Below are 19317 nucleotides of genomic sequence, written 5' to 3' on the forward strand. Positions count from 1 at the left end.
ACTTGCGTTGCTTGTCACAGATAAGAGCAGTCAGGCCCTTTGAATTGTGTGGAGTGTTCCCTCCACTTGGTTCACTTTGAACATGACATCATCCTTATCCCTTCCTACACTGCTAAATGGGCCTCTTCTATTAGATTCATGTTATAAATTAATAAAAAATAGTCGTTATTATTGGCCGTTTTTATCACCCGATTATGCTCAGTTTAACATTTTCCTATCTTGCATTATGTTTTGTTTTATGTGTATTAATTTATTTAATTCCCAAATATAGTAACTCCGTTGAAAACAGATTGAATTTTCCACACTGTGTCCAATGTGTATTGGTAGATTTTCAAAAATAATTTTATTTAAATTGAAAGGGATCAATGTAAAAAGCAGTGAATAGTACTACTGGATGTTAAAGTATTTTCAAATAATGGGGTGCAACTGAGTTGTGTGAATAAGTCAGAGGTAAATAAGGTAAACTGAGATCCAGATTGTTAAATTTTATCAAATGGTCCTAAATATTGAAGCAGTATCAAATCTCAAATCACTTTCAACAACAACAACAATAATAATAATACTTTTATGGACTTACTATGTGCCAGGCACTGTCCTAAGGGCTCTGCATATGTTAACTCACTTAAACCTTAGAACAACCCTATAAATAGATACTTTTATTATCCCCATTTTACAGATGAGAAAATTGAGGTATGCAGAGGTTAAGTAATTTGCCCAGCATTACATAACTCTTAAGTAGTAGAGCTGGGATTTGAATATTGGCAGTCTGGTCTCATAGTCCTTACTCACAAATGCTAACCTATAATGCCTTGTTTTAGTTTATTGTTGTATATGTAAACTTGATATAAGTCAGGCTTCATTTATTTCACCTCTACAAAAGTGCAAACATACTTCATGTTATCTTAACTTTTAAAAATACCAAAAATAAAATTTAAAAAGAGACCACAAAAATAAATAAATAAAAAAGCATTAGCAATTGAGGTCTATCAAAAACCAGGACCTGACTCCTGGTTTTAGAAAGTAGAGCCATGCCATTTCCATAGCCTTTCACTGGGTTGAAGGAGGGAGTTTCGCTCTACCTGAAGTAGGAGGCTTGCCCTTCTCCTTAGCCAAGACCAAGCTTATCATTAACTAGTTTACTCTTTAAAAAGAACAGCAGGATACCCAGGAACCTCTGTGTATCTCCGCTCATGTCTAGAGAGAGCAGAGTTATATTAATGCAAGAAAGATTTTTCTTAAGGAAAAATTACCCTGTTGAGAAAGGATATGACCATGGATTGAAAAGGAAATGGCCCTTAGCTGGACCTTTTCAAAGCTTGGTCATCATATATGGAGACAGAGCTGATTTAGTGTTGTAGCTCAGCTAGTTGAACTCTATAAAAATTTCCAACTCAAACTTGTAGATATGGATATGGTTTCTGTAGGAATTCAACTGAAATGAGCATTATAGCCAAGAACCTATTACAGTCCTGGGTGCAAACAATAGCTCTGGAAGATCTTCAGGTTACTTATTTCTTGAATCCCCAAGAAGAGAGACAATGTTAATAAAGACAAATTCCTGATTTTATGAGCAAGTTTGGAGGTGGAACTATGAATAAAACCTCCAAGGGAAGAAGGGGTGTTCTTGGTAAGAAAAGACTCCCCTTGAATGGTAGCTCTTGGTTCTTAAGTCCCTCCAAAATACACAGTATCCACTTGGATACTCCAGACACCAGGTTATTCCTATAGTTCTGTGCTGAGCACATCCTTGAAGGACCTTTTGTGAATTAGAGGATCACTGTTTCTGTCTTAAAGGAAACCTGAAGTTTGAGGGTGGAGAGAAGTTTGATAATATATACCTTCCTCAGGAACAAAAGAAGGTGTCATTGAAGAATTGCATCGAAGAAAGGGACTCAAGACAATAAATGAAGGAATTTTTAAAGAGTTCTTAAGCATCTACATTCAGCCCCCACATTTATGATTTTTGGTAGCTTACAGTTTTTAAGAGGATCTAACAGTTTTCCTGGATTAATTTTTCAGGAAAAGGAAAATGTGGAGGTATGTGCGTTTGTGCTTAGAGACTACAGGAGCAGGATAATTTGTCTTCCTCTCCATTCAGTCTCGTGGGACAGAATCCCTAAGGGAAGAGCCGTTTAGCAGAAGTGAGATGGAGGAGAGAGTACAAAGGTGGATACTAAGGTCTTGGAGGGAGAGGGACAAAGGAGAGTACAGGTGGGCGTGGAGATGAGGATCCTTAACAATTAGGGAACCAGAGAGGTTCAAAATAGGAATAGGTCCTCAATCAAAGAGCTTCCATAAAGATGACATGAAGTTTTGTATATGAAGCCTATAGCAACACTTAGCACATTTCCAGCACTTTATAAAGAATGGATGAATCTGACCAGGGTGCTCAATACCGTCAGAAAATACTCAGTTCCCCAAAATATAGTGCAGTTGGCCTGGCATTCTTTCTTCACAGGCTGTACCCCCCTGCCCTGCACAGCTAGCTGACTCCTACCCTTCCTTTTTGGGGCTTCCCAAATACGAATTTGGGCCCCTCCTCTAGGTAGCCATGGTGCTGCATTCCCATTCTAGCTTCTGTCACACTGTATTGGAATAGTTTGCTTCCTTGTCTGCGTTCCCTACTAGGCTGAATTCAGTGCAATAAGAATGTATTGGGTTCCTAGCATGGGGCACGATGCCAGGCTCTGGAAGGTGCACTAGATAAAGGCTTTGTTTTAGTAGCTTTCAGGGAATGTCTGTGGAATTAATGAGCTTGAGGATATTGAGAAAATACAACATGATGAGCTACTTGTGACAAGTGATTCCAATAAAACCTTTACATAAAGTGTTTCACTTTAAAATAATCTCTCCTCTCTGTGTGTGTCTTTGTCTCTTTATCTGTCTTTAGAAATAATAGTACACACATGTGAGACATTATTCAGACTATAATGGTGTTTCATGTAAATTTTGATGTAGAGATTTCACAGACTGAGAATAATCCAGAACTAATTCAGAACTTTGTCTCTCCCCAACCTGCCCCTTCACCCTTTCCCACTCCCCACCAAATGCCACCACCTCCAAATATTTGTTTTTCTAGAAATACTTCCTTGGAAGATTGCTGATTAGCTCTAAATCTAAACCCCACAGAATTTATACTCACCATGAAAAGGACCAATACTCAGGACAAGTACAGGGGTTTCAACCCTGTATTGGAGGAAGGGAGGCTGGATTTAGGGGAAGAAAGAGGTGGTTTGTATTTAAAAATACCTCTTACCACTTCTCCACCAAACCTACCATAAACTTGACCACAGGCCTCCTTTCCCAGGGACTCCACTTGAAGCTTTTCTTTCTATGCCATCTGATTTCTGCTCAGCTCAAATACCCAGAAGCCCTTTCTCATCCTGCCTCTTCCCTACTCACCTTCTTGCCAGCCAGGCAAATAATTCTAAGGAGTGTGTGTGTGTGTGTGTGTGTGTGTGTGTGTGTTACATTTGATGTTGTGAAATACTGAGGATTTTTAACTTTTTGGATTGAATCTCCTTAAAATTACAAATGAATATTGCCACAAATAATATAATTAAAATACTAGGAATGTAAATTATATAAGAAATAGCTGTTTTATCCTTTGTGTGCCATGTTATTTTATAATTGAAAAATTTTGTAAATCTCTTGGGTAATATACATGAAGTTCTTGGAACACTTCAACATAAAACACTCTATATACTTTTAAGATGTGGTAACTGTAAATTTCTAGATTTCATATTCTCCCAGGAATGAAATGTATGTCATCTAGGGGATTAATCCTAGAAAAGTCATCACACTAGAAGGGTGGGGTGCTCCTGCCTTTTGACAAAATGAAGCACCTGTCAGAACAATGACCATGGCTGTCTGGAAAGAGCAGGGTCCATGTATGATTTCTAGGAGTAGGCCCGGAGGCCCCGATGAAAGAATTACTCCAAAGAGTTAAGTTCTTTGGTTTTCTTAGGGAAAAAGTCAGTAAGCCTGTAGTCAGTCTCTTTTCCTCCAGGAATTTTGCAATGCTGACTTAGTTCTCTGCCAAGGAGAAATTCAAGTAGGTGCAAGGCTTTCCTGGACTGCTTGGTTATGGATGGGCATTGTGAGCTCATGCTTGCTTGCTTTAATAAACATTTTATTTTAAGATAAATGTAGATTCCTGTGCTGTTGTAAGAAATAATACAGAGATATCCCCTGTACCCTTTACCCAGTTTCTCCCAGTGGTAACATTTTGCAAAACTATAGAACAATATGGAAATTAGGATATTGACGTTGACACAGTCAAGATACAGAAGACTTCCATCACCACAAGAATTCTTCCTGTTGCCCTTTTATAGCCATGGTCACCTCCCTCTCCCCAGTCAATGCCTTTTGAAGAACACTTTGATGCCAATTATAAAAACAAACTATTTGGCAGGCACAAATGTTCATCTTTGCCAAGATATTTAACAAAACCCAGGAGATAGAGCCAGTTTGGACACATGAGTGCTGCATCTCTTTTCCTGCTATATTCTCATCTCTGCTGTGCTTATATTCCTAGGGAGATTCTTCTGTATTTTTTCCCTGAGTATTGTCTACCATCAGAATCTGGCCACATATCTCTGGAGGAACTTACAGCAAGTTTGGAGGCAAGCTGACTTTTTTTTGAACTTTGAGGGAATGACAGAACACCCTGAATTGAATCTTCAGTGAAGAAAAATGTAAAGGGTTACCAATGAGAGGACCTAGAATAGCTTAAGTGAATGAGGATGGGGATCTTTGTACTAAGTGGGTAACTCGGAATTAAAGCTGCATTGGAAACCAGCATGGCCAAGATTTAAATAAACTCTGGGAAGATTGTACAGACTGAGTATAGTCAGTCTCTGAGATGAAAAGAGACAGGATATAGTCCTTAACTTCTCTCCCTGCACCAAAAATAGTTCCTATCCCTTAGATACACTTCCTCAGCTACCTTTTATGAGGAACTGAGGTGAAGATTGGGTTAGAATCACTAAGACATCACAGGGAAAGATGAAGAAAATTGCCTTTACCAAATCTCCTTTCAGAGGCAATACTATATATGATGGGAAGGAAAACTTTGATCAGCAGCTACCTGGGGTGCACAGGGTGAGCCTGGCACTGGCCCACAGTGGGCGGTCCCTGAGCTGCTGAGTCACAGCAGGCTGTGGTGAAGCTGAGTGAGGGGTGCAGGCCTCAGGCCGCCAGAGCTGCTCACGGGACTGGAAGAGCCCCGCCAGGTACAGGAGGGTGGGGGCCTCCTTCTCCACCCTCGTGCTCGGTGTTGCTTGTGGAAGGGATGGATACACATGAAAAGCTATCAGTGAAAAGAGCACCACATGATTAATTTGCAGAGGTGTCATATGTCTTCATCTGATCCTAGATGAAGTCCTACATCATTGTCTCTGCTTCTTCACCATCTAGTCTCACCTCATTCTTTCCCGTGAGGCTTCTGACTCAACAACGTCACTGGGACCGTCTTGTCAAACCACCATGACCACTGTGCTGACAAGTGCAGTAGTCACTTACCTGACCTCTTCAGCCCAGCTGACCACTCTTTCTTTCTTGAAGCATTTTCTTTATGTAGCTTCCATGACAACACACTTCTCATTTTCCTGCTTCCCTCCCTCCCATCCTCTGTGCTGGCAGCTCCTTCTCTATTTGGTTTCTAAATGTCGGTGTGTCTGAGGGCTTGTCCCTGGACCACTTTCTTCTCTCTATTAAATGTTGTTTCTAGGTGACCTCAGCTAGTCTCTGACTTTAAATACTATCCCACATGCCAGTGACTCTCCCTGGTCTATTTCTGTGGTGTCCCCATCCAAGATATCTAGACTCCAACGGCTTTATTATTTATCATTTACTTTTCCCTCACCTTGATTTTCTTTTTCATCTGAAAAATTTTAAAACCATGTTGTATAATATAATTAGACCCTGGCTCAAAAGACCCACAGCACCAATGTTTGCAAGTTCTAGGCTTTGATGCTTTTTTATACTAGGTACTTGCATGTTATAACTCTACTATAGACAGCTCATTCCCTAAAAGTTAATATCCTGTTCTGTTATCATTTATGAAAACAGCTGGAGCAATGCCCAGAGCAGACAAACAAAAAGCTGAAAATGTGTTTCAACCAGGTAAGCTTCCTTTTAACGTAATCATTTATATTCTAAATGATCCTGTATTCCAAAGGAGAAATAATATACATTTCCAAATGTTAGGTTTGAAAGGAAATCAAATTTGCATTTGCTTATCAAGACTTAGATTAATCTGTTTGCATTTACTTATCAAGACTTAGATTAATCTGTAGCATATCAGATGCTGCAAAGCAACATCTTTTTGAGTTTTAAAGATGCAAATGTTTCCAAACCATAAAGCTTATGAAACACTTGGAGTAGGACTATATTTTGAACAGGAAACATGACATTCTGAGTCTTTAAGCAATAGGTTCACTGGATCCTCGAGACACTGTGCTAAATCAGAAATCTTTTGTACAAAAGTCTTTAATTATTTTGGACAATTTGATATCTCTCTGGGTTTTTTAAATTCTATCAACAGTTTTTTCAAGTTTATGATTTTTCTATTTTAAAAGCAGCTATAAAATAATGCTAATAAAAGAAAGTAAAAGGAATTTTAAGAAATTCATCCATAGCCCCAAACCATTCCAAGATCACTTGTATTTTTTGGTGTGTTTCATTACAACCTTTCTCTCTGGGTAGATATTTTTTTGTTTTTGTTGTTTTTTTTTTTTTTACAGTTTTCTTATAATACCGTGTATCTAGTTCTTAAAGATTTCCTTGGTAGTGGCAGGGAAGAGTCCATAAAGTCCTTCAGTTCTACTAGAGAAATATCTCAAAAAATCATATGCCCTCAACTTCCTTAAATCACACTCAAGGGAACTGAGACTCCAAGATGTGAAACTGGCCCAGCTAACACAGGGGATTAGCATTGGAGCCAGTACAGCCACTGAGGTTCCCAGATACTTCATGGAGGCCACAACAGTCTAGAACTTTTCATGGCACCAGGATCAATATTGAGATGCTTAGGTCTCCGCTGACACTTCACCTGTGTTTGCTCAAACAGGTGCACCAGCTCTATCACTAGCACATATACTAGCATCTTCTTCCAAGTGCTTATGTTTACAGCCATCTTCTGGAAAACTCTCATAATAATATGCAAATCTGTAAAGACTGGGAGGTGAACGATGCTCCCTGGAATTGTGCACAGCACAGCTGTAAGCACAGGCGCCGCCTCATCTCTTTTGTGGGGAATGGAATATATTGGAATATTCATATTTTATAAATGAAACAGAATTGGGAAGTAAGTTCCCCAAAGCATGTAACTAGGCAAACTTGAAATGAAAATTAGAACCTAAACTAGATTTCTTCCTGGAAAGGCTGTGTCACAAAGCGTTTGGATTTTAGGGTGTGCCTAAATGTAATACCCCTGTTGATATATTTGCGTCTGATATTTCTGTCTGAGTGCCTACTGGCCTGTGATAAGCAACTGGAAATGAAGGAATATTGTGGTTCTTAATTTCTCATCATTGTTCAACTGAAAAGTGAATTTATTTTCTGAGTAGCATTTTGTTGAAAGAGCAGTAATTGAACATTTTCATTGTGAAGACTTAATTGTCATTTCCTAATTAGAGTAAAAGACAGCTTTTTTCCAACATATTTTTGACCCTATTCCAGCACTATTATTATTATTATTTTTTACTAGTATTATTTTCATCAGCAAATCTAACACTGTGATTGATTAAGAGCCACTAGCTCCAGGCACTAAACTAGGCCTTTTATATATGTTACCTCATTTAATTCTCACAGCTTTGGGATGTGTAGGTGCCACTATCTCCATGTTAGTAATGAGGAAGTGGAGAACCAGAAAGATAACATTCCAATGTCATGATGCAAGTAAGTAGTAGATTCAGGATTGGAACCCAGATTTGTGCCACTCCAAAGCTCTTTTCACTACCTCATTTATTCCATCTCATTCTTATCCAGACTGTAATACTTCATCCTTATGATAAAGTTTGCAAGTATTACTTGCAATAGATATACTACAGCTTCTCAGCCTATTGGCATAAAAGAATTATTGTTTACTGACTAGAGACCTTGACATTACATGGTGAGATGTATATGGGGAGATGCTGACAGTAAAATATGGTGTGGGGAGGGCATGTGGTAGGCAGGTTGTTTACTGTCCCACCGGGAATTGTCCCAACTCTGTCTGTGGCAGCCAGCTTGACAAATCACCAGTAAGGTTCCTGGATCTCTTGACACATCCTTATCTACTGGTTAGGGAACTCTGATTTAACTATTTACACTAAAAAACTTAGAAATTTGCTAAGAATTAGTTTATCATACATCTCAGTGTATCCAGGCTTATACATGTCCTTCATGTCTGTTTCTAAATGATATTTTTTCAGTGTCTACACTCGGTAATGGAGCCAAGTTGTTGGGTCTTGGAGGCCAGACTGAATAAGTGTTTATTCAAGGTGTTAGCATAGATGATGAGTAGAATCCTCGTAATGTTCAGGGCAAGTGGGATTCAAAGAAGCAAAGCAAGATAAACAGTCAAGAGACCATGAGTTCCTGTTGACATGGAGATGTTGCAAGCAAAATACAGAACAATTGGAATCATGATTTTCTTTACATGAAACTGGTCTTAAGGACTTTATTAATGATTAGTAGCTTTAAGTGGATGGTTATAAAAACTATTGAAATCATTTATCGAAATCCATGTAGGGTTAACTCTATGCACCTTGCTTTAAGGTGTGTACGTTTAATAAAGGGAGGACCCTTTGTAAGGCACAAACTTTTTTGGTCACCTTGCCCGGACCACATCAGCAGTGTCCATAACTATTAGAGTAGAAGATGATTCATGACAGCACTGGTGGTCCTTTGCAACCCAACCTGAACCACCATCTTTTATTCTTTCCTCTTGCAAGCCATCTGCTCCATCCAAAATGGAGTTGCTCCAACCTACTAGACTGGCCTGCCTCTGAGCGTTTCCCCGTGCTGTCTCCCTGAATACTCTTCTCCACTCTCCCAGGCCACGGTTGGCCTCTGGAAATCCTGCCCAGCCTTTGTACAGCCTGATCAATGCTACCTTCTACGTCAAGCCTACCTCCGTCTCTCCGTGTGAAATTAGGCTTGACTGCTGTGTTCTGAGAGAACCTTAAAACTCTACTTCAGCATTAATTAAATTTTCTGCCTTGTATTACAGTAGTTTCCTGTATTTTATTTTCTCCCAAACTAGATTATCGAATCCTTGAAATTAGCAATCCTCTCATATCCTAGCAACATCAATAAGTAGCTTTGAATGCATCTGGACCTTACTATGGTGCATTGATTCAAAGTTGATTGTTTCTGCTGTACTGTCTGCCCACACAAACACATGCATATTCTTGTAAATAGGGTGCAAAATCTATAGATTTTGTAGTCCTGCCTTACTTTGTGCAAACTTATTAGGATTCTGGAGCTCCAGAGCTGCCAGAGCTCTGACTTTTTAAATTCAAGGCAGAAAATTAAAATCTCAGTTGAATATCCTTTCTTTCAAATCCTAATTCCATTCTGAATTAATGGGGTTTGGAAGAATTCCATTTTTGATCTGCTGCAAATACCACTACAAGAGTGAGTTCAACCAGCAGAACTAAGCCTCTCATCCTGTTACAGTTCTCTACTCACCTTAATTAAAATGTTAAAACAACCAGAAGTCCTTTTATATTGAGCTTTCAAAGTTGTCAAAATTGTTACCTTTTATAGAAACCTCATTGAGATGTTAGCCTGAGAAAGGAGGAAGCATAAATCAGGAAACTGGCTAAACTGGCCGTTAGTGCTTGAAGGAAATACAGTTTGCTGGTTACAAAATAGTGAACGTTGAGAGACTGAATATGATTTTGAATATAGCATGCTGTATAAACAGTCTTTTTTTAAAATTTATTTTTATTTTCTTATACAGCAGGTTCTTATTAGTTACCTATTTTATACCTATTAGTGTATACATGTCAATCCCAATCTCCCAATTCATCCCACCACCACCACCACCACCACCCCGCTACCACTTTCCCCCCTTGGTGTCCATACGTTTGTTCTCTACATCTGTGTCTCAATTTCTGCCCTGCAAACGGGTGCATCTGTACTATTTTTCTACATTCCACATATATGCGTTAATATACGATATTTGTTTTTCTCGTTCTGACTTACTTCACTCTGTATGACAGTCTCTGGATCCATCCACGTCTCTACAAATGTCCCAATTTCGTTCCTTTCTATGGCTGAGTAATATTTCATTGTATATATGTACCACATCTGCTTTATCCAGTTGTCTGTTGATGGGCATTTAGGTTGCTTCCATGACCTGGCTATTGTAAATAGTGCTGCAGTGAACATTGGGGTGCATGTGTCTTTTTGGATTATGGTTTTCTCTGGGTATATGCCCAGTAGTGGGATTGCTGGGTCATATGGTAGTTCTATTTTTAGTTTTTTAAGGAACGTCCATACTATTCTCCATAATGGCTGTATCAATTTACATTCCCACCAACAGTGCAAGAGGGTTCCCTTTTCTCCACACCCTCTCCAGCATTTGTTGTTTGTAGATTTTCTGATGATGCCCATTCTAACTGGTGTGAGATGATACCTCATTGTAGTTTTGATTTGCATTTCTCTAATAATTAGTGATATTGAGTAGCTTTTCATGTGTTTCTTGGCCATCTGTATGTCTTCGTTGGAGGAATGTCTATTTAGGTCTTCTGTCCATTTTTGGATTGGGTTGTTTGTTTTTTTAATATTGAGCTGCATGAGCTGTTTATATATTTTGGAGATCAATCCTTTGTCCGTTGATTCGTTTGCAAATATTTTCTCCCATTCTAAGGGTTGTCTTTTCGTTTTGTTTATGGTTTCCTTTGCTGTGCAAAAGCTTTGAAGTTTCATTAGGTCCCATTTGTTCATTTTTGTTTTTATTTCCATTACTCTAGGAGGTGGATCAAAAAAGATCTTGCTGTGATTTATGTCAAAGAGTGTTCTTCCTATGTTTCCCTCTAAGAGTTTTATAATGTCTGGTCTTACATTAAGGTCTCTAATCCATTTTGAGTTTATTTCTGTGTATGGTGTTAGGGAGTGTTCTAATTTCATTCTTTTACATGTAGCTGTCCAGTTTTCCCAAGATCATTTATTGAAGAGACTGCCTTTTCTCCACTGTATATCTTTGTCTCCTTTGTCATAGACTAGTTGACCATAGGTGCATGGGTTTATCTCTGGGCTTTCTATCTTGTTCCATTGATCTATATTTCTGTTTTTGTGCCAGTACCATATTGTCTTGACAACTGTAGCTTTGTAGTCTAGTCTGAAATCAGGGAGTCTGGTTCTTCCAGCTCCGATTTTTTCCCTCAAGACTGCTTTGGCTTTTTGGGGTCTTTTGTGTCTCCAAACAAATTTTAAGATTTTTTGTTCTAGTTCTGTAAAAAATGCCATTGGTAATTTGATAGGGATTGCATTGAATCTGTAGATTGCTTTGGGTAGTATAGTCATTTTCACATTATTGATTCTTCCCATCCAAGAACATGGTATATCTCTCCATCTGTTGGTATCATTTTTAATTTCTTTCATCAGTGTCTTATAATTTTCTGCATACAGGTCTTATGTCTCCCTAGGTAGGTTTATTCCTAGGTATTTTATTCTTGTTGTAGCAATGGTAAATGGGAGTGTTTCCTTAATTTCTCTTTCAGATTTTTCATCATTAGTATATAGGAATGCAAGAGATTTCTGTGCATTAATTTTGTATCCTGAAACTTTACCAAATTCATTGATTAGCTCTAGGAGTTTTCTGGTGGCATCTTTAGGATTCTCTATGTATAGTATCCTGTCGTCTGCAAACAGTGACAGTTTTACTTCTTCTTTTCCAATTTGTATTCTTTTTATTTCTTTTTCTTCTCTGATTGCCATGGCTAGGACTTCCAAAACTATGTTGAATAATAGTGGTGAGAGTGGACGTCCTTGTCTTATTCCTGATCTTAGAGGAAATGCTTTCCATTTTTCACCATTGAGAATGATGTTTGCTGTGGGTTTGTCATATATGGCCTTTATTATGTTGAGGTAGGTTCCCTCTATGCCCACTTTCTGGAGATTTTCTTTCATAGATAGGTGTTGAATTTTGTCAAAAGCTTTTTCTGCATCTGTTGAGATCATCCTATGGTTTTTATTCAGTTTGTTAATGAGGTGTATCACATTGATTGATTTGCATATATTGAAGAATCCTTTTATCCCTGGGATCAATCCTACTTGATCATGGTGTATGATCCTTTTAATATATTGTTGAATTCTGTTTGCTAGTATTTTGCTGAGGATTTTTGCATCTATATTCATCAGTGATATTGGTTTGTAATTTTCTTTTTTTGTAGTATCTTTGTCTGGTTTCGGTATCAGGGTGATGGTGGCCTCATAGAATGAGTTTGGGAGCGTTCCTTCCTCTGCAATTTTTTGGAAGAGTTTGAGAAGGATGGGTGTTAGCTCTTCTCTAAATGTTTGATAGAATTCACCTGTGAAGCCATCTGGTCCTGGACTTTTGTTTGTTGGAAGATTTTTAATCACAGTTTCAATTTCATTCCTTGTGATTGGTCTGTTCATATTTTCTCTTTCTTCCTAGTTCAGTCTTGGAAGGTTACACCTTTCTAAGAATTTGTCCATTTCTTCCAGGTTGTCCATTTTATTGGCATAGAGTTGCTTGTAGTAGTTTCTTAGGATGCTCTGTATTTCTGCTATGTCTGTTGTAACTTCTCCTTTTTCATTTCTAATTTTATTAATTTGAGTCCTCTCCCTCTTCTTCTTGATGAGTGTGGCTAATTGTTTATCAATTTTGTTCGTCTTCTTGAAGAACCAGCTTTTAGTTTTATTGGTCTTTGCTGTTGTTTTCTTTGTTTCTATTTCATTTATTTCTGCTCTGATCTTGATGATTTCCTTCCTTCTGCTAGCTTTGGGTTTTGTTTTTTCTTCTTTCTCTAGTTCATTTAGGTGTAACGTTAGATTGTTTATTTGAGATTTTTCTTGTTTCTTGAGGTAGGCTTGTATAGCTATAATCTTCCCTCTTATAACTGCTTTTGCTGCATCCCATAGGCTTTGGATTTTCGTGTTTTCATTGTCATTTGTCTCTAGGTAGTTTTTGATTTCCTCTTTGATTTCTTCAGTGATCTCTTGGCTATTTAGTAACGTATTGTTTAACCTCCATGTGTTTGTGTTTTTTACGTTTTTTTCCCTGTAATTCATTTCTAATCTCATAGCATTGTGGTCAGAAAAGATGCTTGATATGATTTCAGTTTTCTTAAATTTACTGAGGCTTGATTTTGGACCCAAGATGTGATCTGTCCTGGAGAATATTCCATGTGCACTTGAGAAGAAAGTGTAATCTGCTGTTTTTGGATGGAATGTCCTATAAATATCATTTAAATCTCTCTGGTCTATTGTGTCATTTAAAACTTGTGTTTCCTTATTAATTTTCTGTTTGGATGATCTGTCCATTGGTGTAAGTGAGGTGTTAAAGTCCCCCACTATTATTGTATTACTGTCGATTTCCTCTATTATAGCTGTTAGCAGTTGCCTTATGTATTGAGGTGCTCCTATGTTGAGTGCATATATATTTATAATTGTTATATCTTCTTCTTGGATTGATCCCTTGATCATTATGTAGTGTCCTTCCTTGTCTCTTGTAACATTCTTTATTTTAAAGTCTATTTTATCTGATATGAGTATTGCTACTCCAGCTTTCTTTTGATTTCCATTTGCATGGAATATCTTTTTGCATCCCCTCACTTTCAGACTGTATGTGTCCCTAGGTCTGAAGTGGGTCTCTTGTAGACAGCATATATGTGGGTCTTGTTTTTGTATCCATTTAACAAGCCTGTTTCTTTTGGTTGGCGCATTAAATCCATTCACGTTTAAGGTAATTATCGATATGTATGTTCCTGTTACCATTTTCTTAATTGTTTTGGGTTTGTTTTTGTAGGTCCTTTTCTTCTCTTCTGTTTCCCACTTAGAGAAGTTCTTGTAGCATTTGTTTTAGAGCTGGTTTGGTGGTGCTGAATTCTCTTAGCTTTTGCTTGTCTGTAAAGCTTTTGATTTCTCCATCAAATCTGAATGAGATCCTTGCCAGGTAGAGTAATCTTGGTTGTAGGTTCTTCCCTTTCATCACCTTAAGTTATCATTCCACTCCCTTCTAGCTTGTAGAGTTTCTGCTGAGAAATCAGCTGTTAACCTTATGGGTATTCCCTTGTATGTTATTTGTCATTTTTCCCTTGGTGCTTTCAATAATTTTTCTTTGTCTTTAATTTTTGACAATTTGATTACTATGTGTCTCGGCATATTTCTCCTTGGGGTTTTCCTGTATGGGACTCTCTGCGCTTCCTGGACTTGAGTGGCTATTTCCTTTCCCATGTTAGGGAAGTTTTTGACTATAACCTCTTCAAATATTTTATCAGGTCCTTTCTCTCTCTCTTCTCCTTCTGGCACCCCTATAATGTGAATTTTGTTGCGTTTAATGTTGTCCCAGAGGTCTCTTAGGCTGTCTTCATTTCTTTTCATTCTTTTGTTTTTGTTCTGTTCCGTAGCACTGAATTCCACCATTCTGTCTTCCAGGTCACTTATCTGTTCTTCTGCCTCAGTTATTCTGCTATTGATTCCTTCTGTTGTATTTTTCATTTCAGTTATTTTATTGTTCATCTCTGTTTATTTGTTCTTTAATTCTTCTAGGTCTTTGTTAAACATTTCTTACATCTTCTCAATCCTTGCCTCCATTCTTTTTCTGAGGTCCTGGATCATCTTCACTATCATTATTCTGAGTTCTTTTTCTGGAAGTTTGCCTATCTCCACTTCATTTAGTTGTTTTTCTGGTGTTTTATCTTGTTCCTTCATCTGGTACATAGCCCTGTGCCTTTTCATCTTTTCTATCTTTCTGTGAATGTGGTTTTTGTTCCACAGGCTGCAGGATTGTAGTTCTTCTTCTGTATAAACATTCTTAATGTTGTACTGTATTAACAGTGCTGTCTTTTGAACCTTTTAAAAAATTAATTATAGATACACAGCAAATTATAGAATTGTAGAGAGCTCCCCTGTACCCTTTATCCCAGTTTTTCCAATGCTTATGTCTTCCATAATTGTATACTTATAGTACAACATCAAAAGCAGGAAATTGAAATTGGTAAATTGTGTGTCTTGTTTTATCACGTGTGGATTTGTATGGCCACCACCACTGTCAGGGTAGGAGCTCCCATTGCCACAAAAATCTCCCTGTGCTATCCCTTTGTAGTCACACTCCACACACACAAACACCCCTAACCCCAGGCAACTGCTCATCTGTTCTCGTCTCTATAACTTTGTCATTTGTGGGATGTTATCGAAGTGGTATCATACAGTAGGTGTCACTTTATGATTGGCTTTATTCACTCAACATAATGTCCTTCAGATCTATTAAGTATATCAATCGTGTGTTCCTTTTTATTGCTGATGAGCAATACTGTTATTTTCTAGGTAATATTATTTTTCATATTTTATATTTTTAATTTTATTTGTTTTGGTTTGTTTTATTATTATTGTTGCTTTTTACAAGAAAGTGTTTCCTGGCTATTGTTTAGGATGGCAAAAGCTACAAAATTCTAAAGTTCTGAAAACTAAGAACTATATTTGGCTGCTGACATCTGAACTGTCCATGACTCTGTCCTCATTATTCCAGCTGTGTTGAATGATTTACCCTACTCTACCTTCAGGCTGTGGGAGATCTCACTTCCTGGGTTTGACAGAAGCCTCCATGGGAAGCACCTATGAAGCTTCTTGGAGGAGGTGGTTATTGCCTTAGTTTTAAGCCATCAACTTCTTTTAGGTTGAATTGAGCATGTTCAAAAAAGGATGCCCCTCCAAGATCTCAGAATGTAGCCTGCATTTCAAGGCAGGTTTGGCCCTCGTATTTGAAGTCACTTTGCTGTGAATTCTGAACATCTGCTGTCCTAACTCTTCACTATTTAGTGCCATGTGACAGGCGTTGGAAATGGAGAGGTGTACAAAACCAATTTTTTTTTTTTACATTGAGGTTACATTCCCGAGGGAAAGATAGATAACAAACACTTAAATAAAACATAAATAAACATACAATGTGATGTGCCATAAAATAATTGGGCAAGGCCAGGGGATAGACAGTGATGGTGTGTTGGGAAAGGGGAGGCTATTTCAGATACAGATAGCAAGGAATATCTGAGCCATGTTTTCATACTGGTTGAGACCAAAAGTGAGTCTTGTGTATATCTGGGGCTGAATCTGCTGAACAAAGAAAACAGCAAGGGCAAAGGGCCTGTGGCAGGAGGGAGCTTGATGTATACCTGGAAGGGCGAGGCCTAGAACTCAGGAAATGAGGTAAGAAGAGGCAGAGCCAGTTCAAGGATTTCAGAGTCTAATTCCTTGTGCCCTCACACAAATATCCAGGCAGTGTAAGTCTCGAAAGAAATCTAAGATTTCTTTATGTGGCAATCTACAGATTTCACAATTAACTCTCACCTTTAATACAACACATGATACATATGTGTGAATGTATGTGTGTATATATAGAAATGCACACATATATGGCCATTGTTTACCACTGTGGAGTGGTATTTGGCTCCCTGCTCCCAAATATTCCTCTCAGTTAATAGCACATGAATAGTATACATAATTGGAGGTAAATTAGTGATGTCAATCCAACTCAAATACCTTAAGTCAGAACTTTAATGCTCTTCTATTTAATGGAGACTCCACACCCGCCTCTCAACCCTAATAATATCTGTGCCTTACTTGGGGCACAATACATTTTCTCCCATAAAGATACAATATTTGCATACTTGTATTAGCTCATTCTGTAGACTAGAAGCTTCTTGAGGGCAAAGACTGAATCTTACATATCTCTGCATCACCTATAATAAAATTCAGTGCCTCGAATCTAGGAAGTAGTTGGTGAATGTCTAGTAAACAGAATTCAGTATACTTAGGGGGTTTTGTTTGTTTGTTTAAAGAATTTTATAGAAAAAGGAGAAATATGTGAGGTCAATGAGTGCTTAAAGGGGATGATGTGTCAGTGTTGGGGAAGGGCCTACATGTATTAGTGAGTGTACTGGAGGAGGGTGAAGGGGGACAGGGTGGACCCAGAAGACAAACGAGGCGACCTTACAATTTTCCTGGCAACCCAGCCTATTAGAACACAGAAATCTTTTTATTGCTGAAACATTCAAATGTTTATCAAAACAGGATTTGCCCTGTATCTCTTTTCTCAGAATATCCCCTGGCCCTCTCAAAATGTTGATACAGGCAATTAATGTCATTTTGAAATTGAAGCATTTGGCCAGTCCATTACTTCTTTCTATTCTGTGAGTGTCTCAGGCGCAACACGAGCTCTCGGAAAATAACCAAGACTCTTGAATTAGCAAAGGTCACATGCGTTAGTATATAACCGTACTCTTTACATCAGATTAGGGAACCCAAGGAGAGTGGCAGACTAGGAATTCCTCTTACTGTAGCTTCTGTGCTTTTCAGATGCTACAGACTTGAGTTATAAATCACACATTTAAAGCCCCAAGTGGCTGAACACTCTGTCGTCATCTATGAGTTACTGGTGCTGTGGTGAGTGGTCACAGGCACCTATCCCCTTTGTGCCTTGAAGAATATGGTAGCCCTGGTAGGAGAACAAATTCAAGCATTACTAGGTTTATTCTTTATTCCAAAGCAAGGGTTTCTGAGCTGACCTTGGCATGCCGCTTTATATTATAGTTACTGGACTATTGTGCATTTTTCCTTCTTTCTCTTCCTCTTCCATCAGATTGTTAGTCCCTTAAGGGATCAACGTATCTTAAATGTAGACCACCCATAGTACATACGTACAGAGTTGACACTTGGTATATATGTGTAGAATTGGAATATGATATTCTGCTATTAGGGAGGAAAGTAATATTTTAAAAATATACTAAAACTGTTTTTAAAACATTCCCAGATCCATAATGTTTACATGGTCCAATATGATAAAAAACTAAAGGAAACCATGCAATCCATTATCTGTGATGCAAACAGAAGAAGAGTGGTTAATGAAGTATCCCTGGGACAATGTGAAAAAAAAAGAAAAATCACTGAAGACAAACTGAATAATCTTCGTGTGAAACTGACGGTATTATTGCAGAAACTTCAGCTGGTAAGAAATGAAATTTTATTTGAGTAATAGGAACACACATTGTGTAGAGAGCACTGGGCTAGCTTCCTCTCCTAATGTCATCATCCACTTATGACTTTGGACGGGTCACTTAACCAAGCCCTAACTCTTTCTTAATGGATATTGAAATCACAAATAAGTGAAATTTGAAAGTATAAATTAGAACACTGTTTTAAAGGCCTATTATTGTTTCCCTTTAAAAAATCAGAAGCTTTGCTTGTGCTGTTGGTATAGTTCAATCATGCTGTCTCCTCAGTAGCATATTTCCAGTAGGAAATTTTTTCTAATTTTTTCAGACAACAAAATATTTTAATTTTTATCCTAATACAGAGGTTAAAAAAACAGACTCTTCTAATCTTAGAGGAGAGGTTAGAGAGGTTGGAAAATATCATGTAACTATGAATTACTGTTCTTCTTGTTTGTTTATATATTTGAATGCATAAAGAATTGGGCTTCTATGATAGATTGAGCCAGTGAAGAAAGACCCATCTTCTACTACAGCATATACAAATGCTGGGGAGAAAACATCAAAAATTAAAGTATATATATCCAATGTTGAAAAGTCTTTCTGTAGATGCTAGAAATAAATTGAGAAATCAACAGTGAGCCCAGGAACGATGACTGTGTTTCTCAGCTTTCCTTGGGGTATAAACAAAGTTTGCTGAGTGGGACTCCTAGGAAAGCTCCCTAAGAGGGGGTCAGAGAGCTCTCTGGGGGCCCGCAAGGGCAGGTCTGTGTCTGGAGCAACTTGGCATCAAACACTCAGCACCCAGCACTTTGTGTTGCTTCCCCAGCACTGGTGATGGACACCTGGGCATTCTCTGGGCTGCCTCAAGACTAGCCTTTGGCTCAGTTTATTGTCATGGTAAACTGGAAGCTCCTTAGATATCATCTAGCCTGCTTTAAAAAAGTATATGGAAATAGGGTCTGATGGGGAGAAAATTGTCTCAGGACCCACACAAAACTCAGACATAGGCCCTGAGTCTGGAACAGGAGACAGGTCCTTCCTGGTCCATGCAGGGAGAGAGGGCAGGAGCTGTCTCCCAGAGAGACCTGCCTGGAGGCCTGGAGGACGGCTTTGCCCATGAAGGGGGTCGCGGAGAGACAGACGAGGAAAC

The 19317-nt window shown here is 38.3% G+C and overlaps 1 protein-coding gene across 1 annotated transcript in view; it reads left to right on the forward strand.

Moving 5' to 3' along the window:
• The window catches only part of MORC1 (MORC family CW-type zinc finger 1), a gene marked incomplete at both ends in the record, with an annotated part of 187542 nt that overhangs the window by 165971 nt on the left and 2254 nt on the right, over nt 1-19317 (forward strand). Inside the window, 3 exons of the mRNA XM_079704879.1 lie at nt 4538-4625; nt 6073-6126; nt 17987-18181. Coding sequence (XP_079561005.1) covers nt 4538-4625; nt 6073-6126; nt 17987-18181 — 337 coding nt within the window. The remainder of the gene's footprint in view (nt 1-4537; nt 4626-6072; nt 6127-17986; nt 18182-19317) is intronic.

Source organism: Hyperoodon ampullatus, assembly GCF_949752795.1.
Source record: "Hyperoodon ampullatus genome assembly, chromosome: 5".
NCBI lineage: Eukaryota > Metazoa > Chordata > Mammalia > Artiodactyla > Ziphiidae > Hyperoodon > Hyperoodon ampullatus.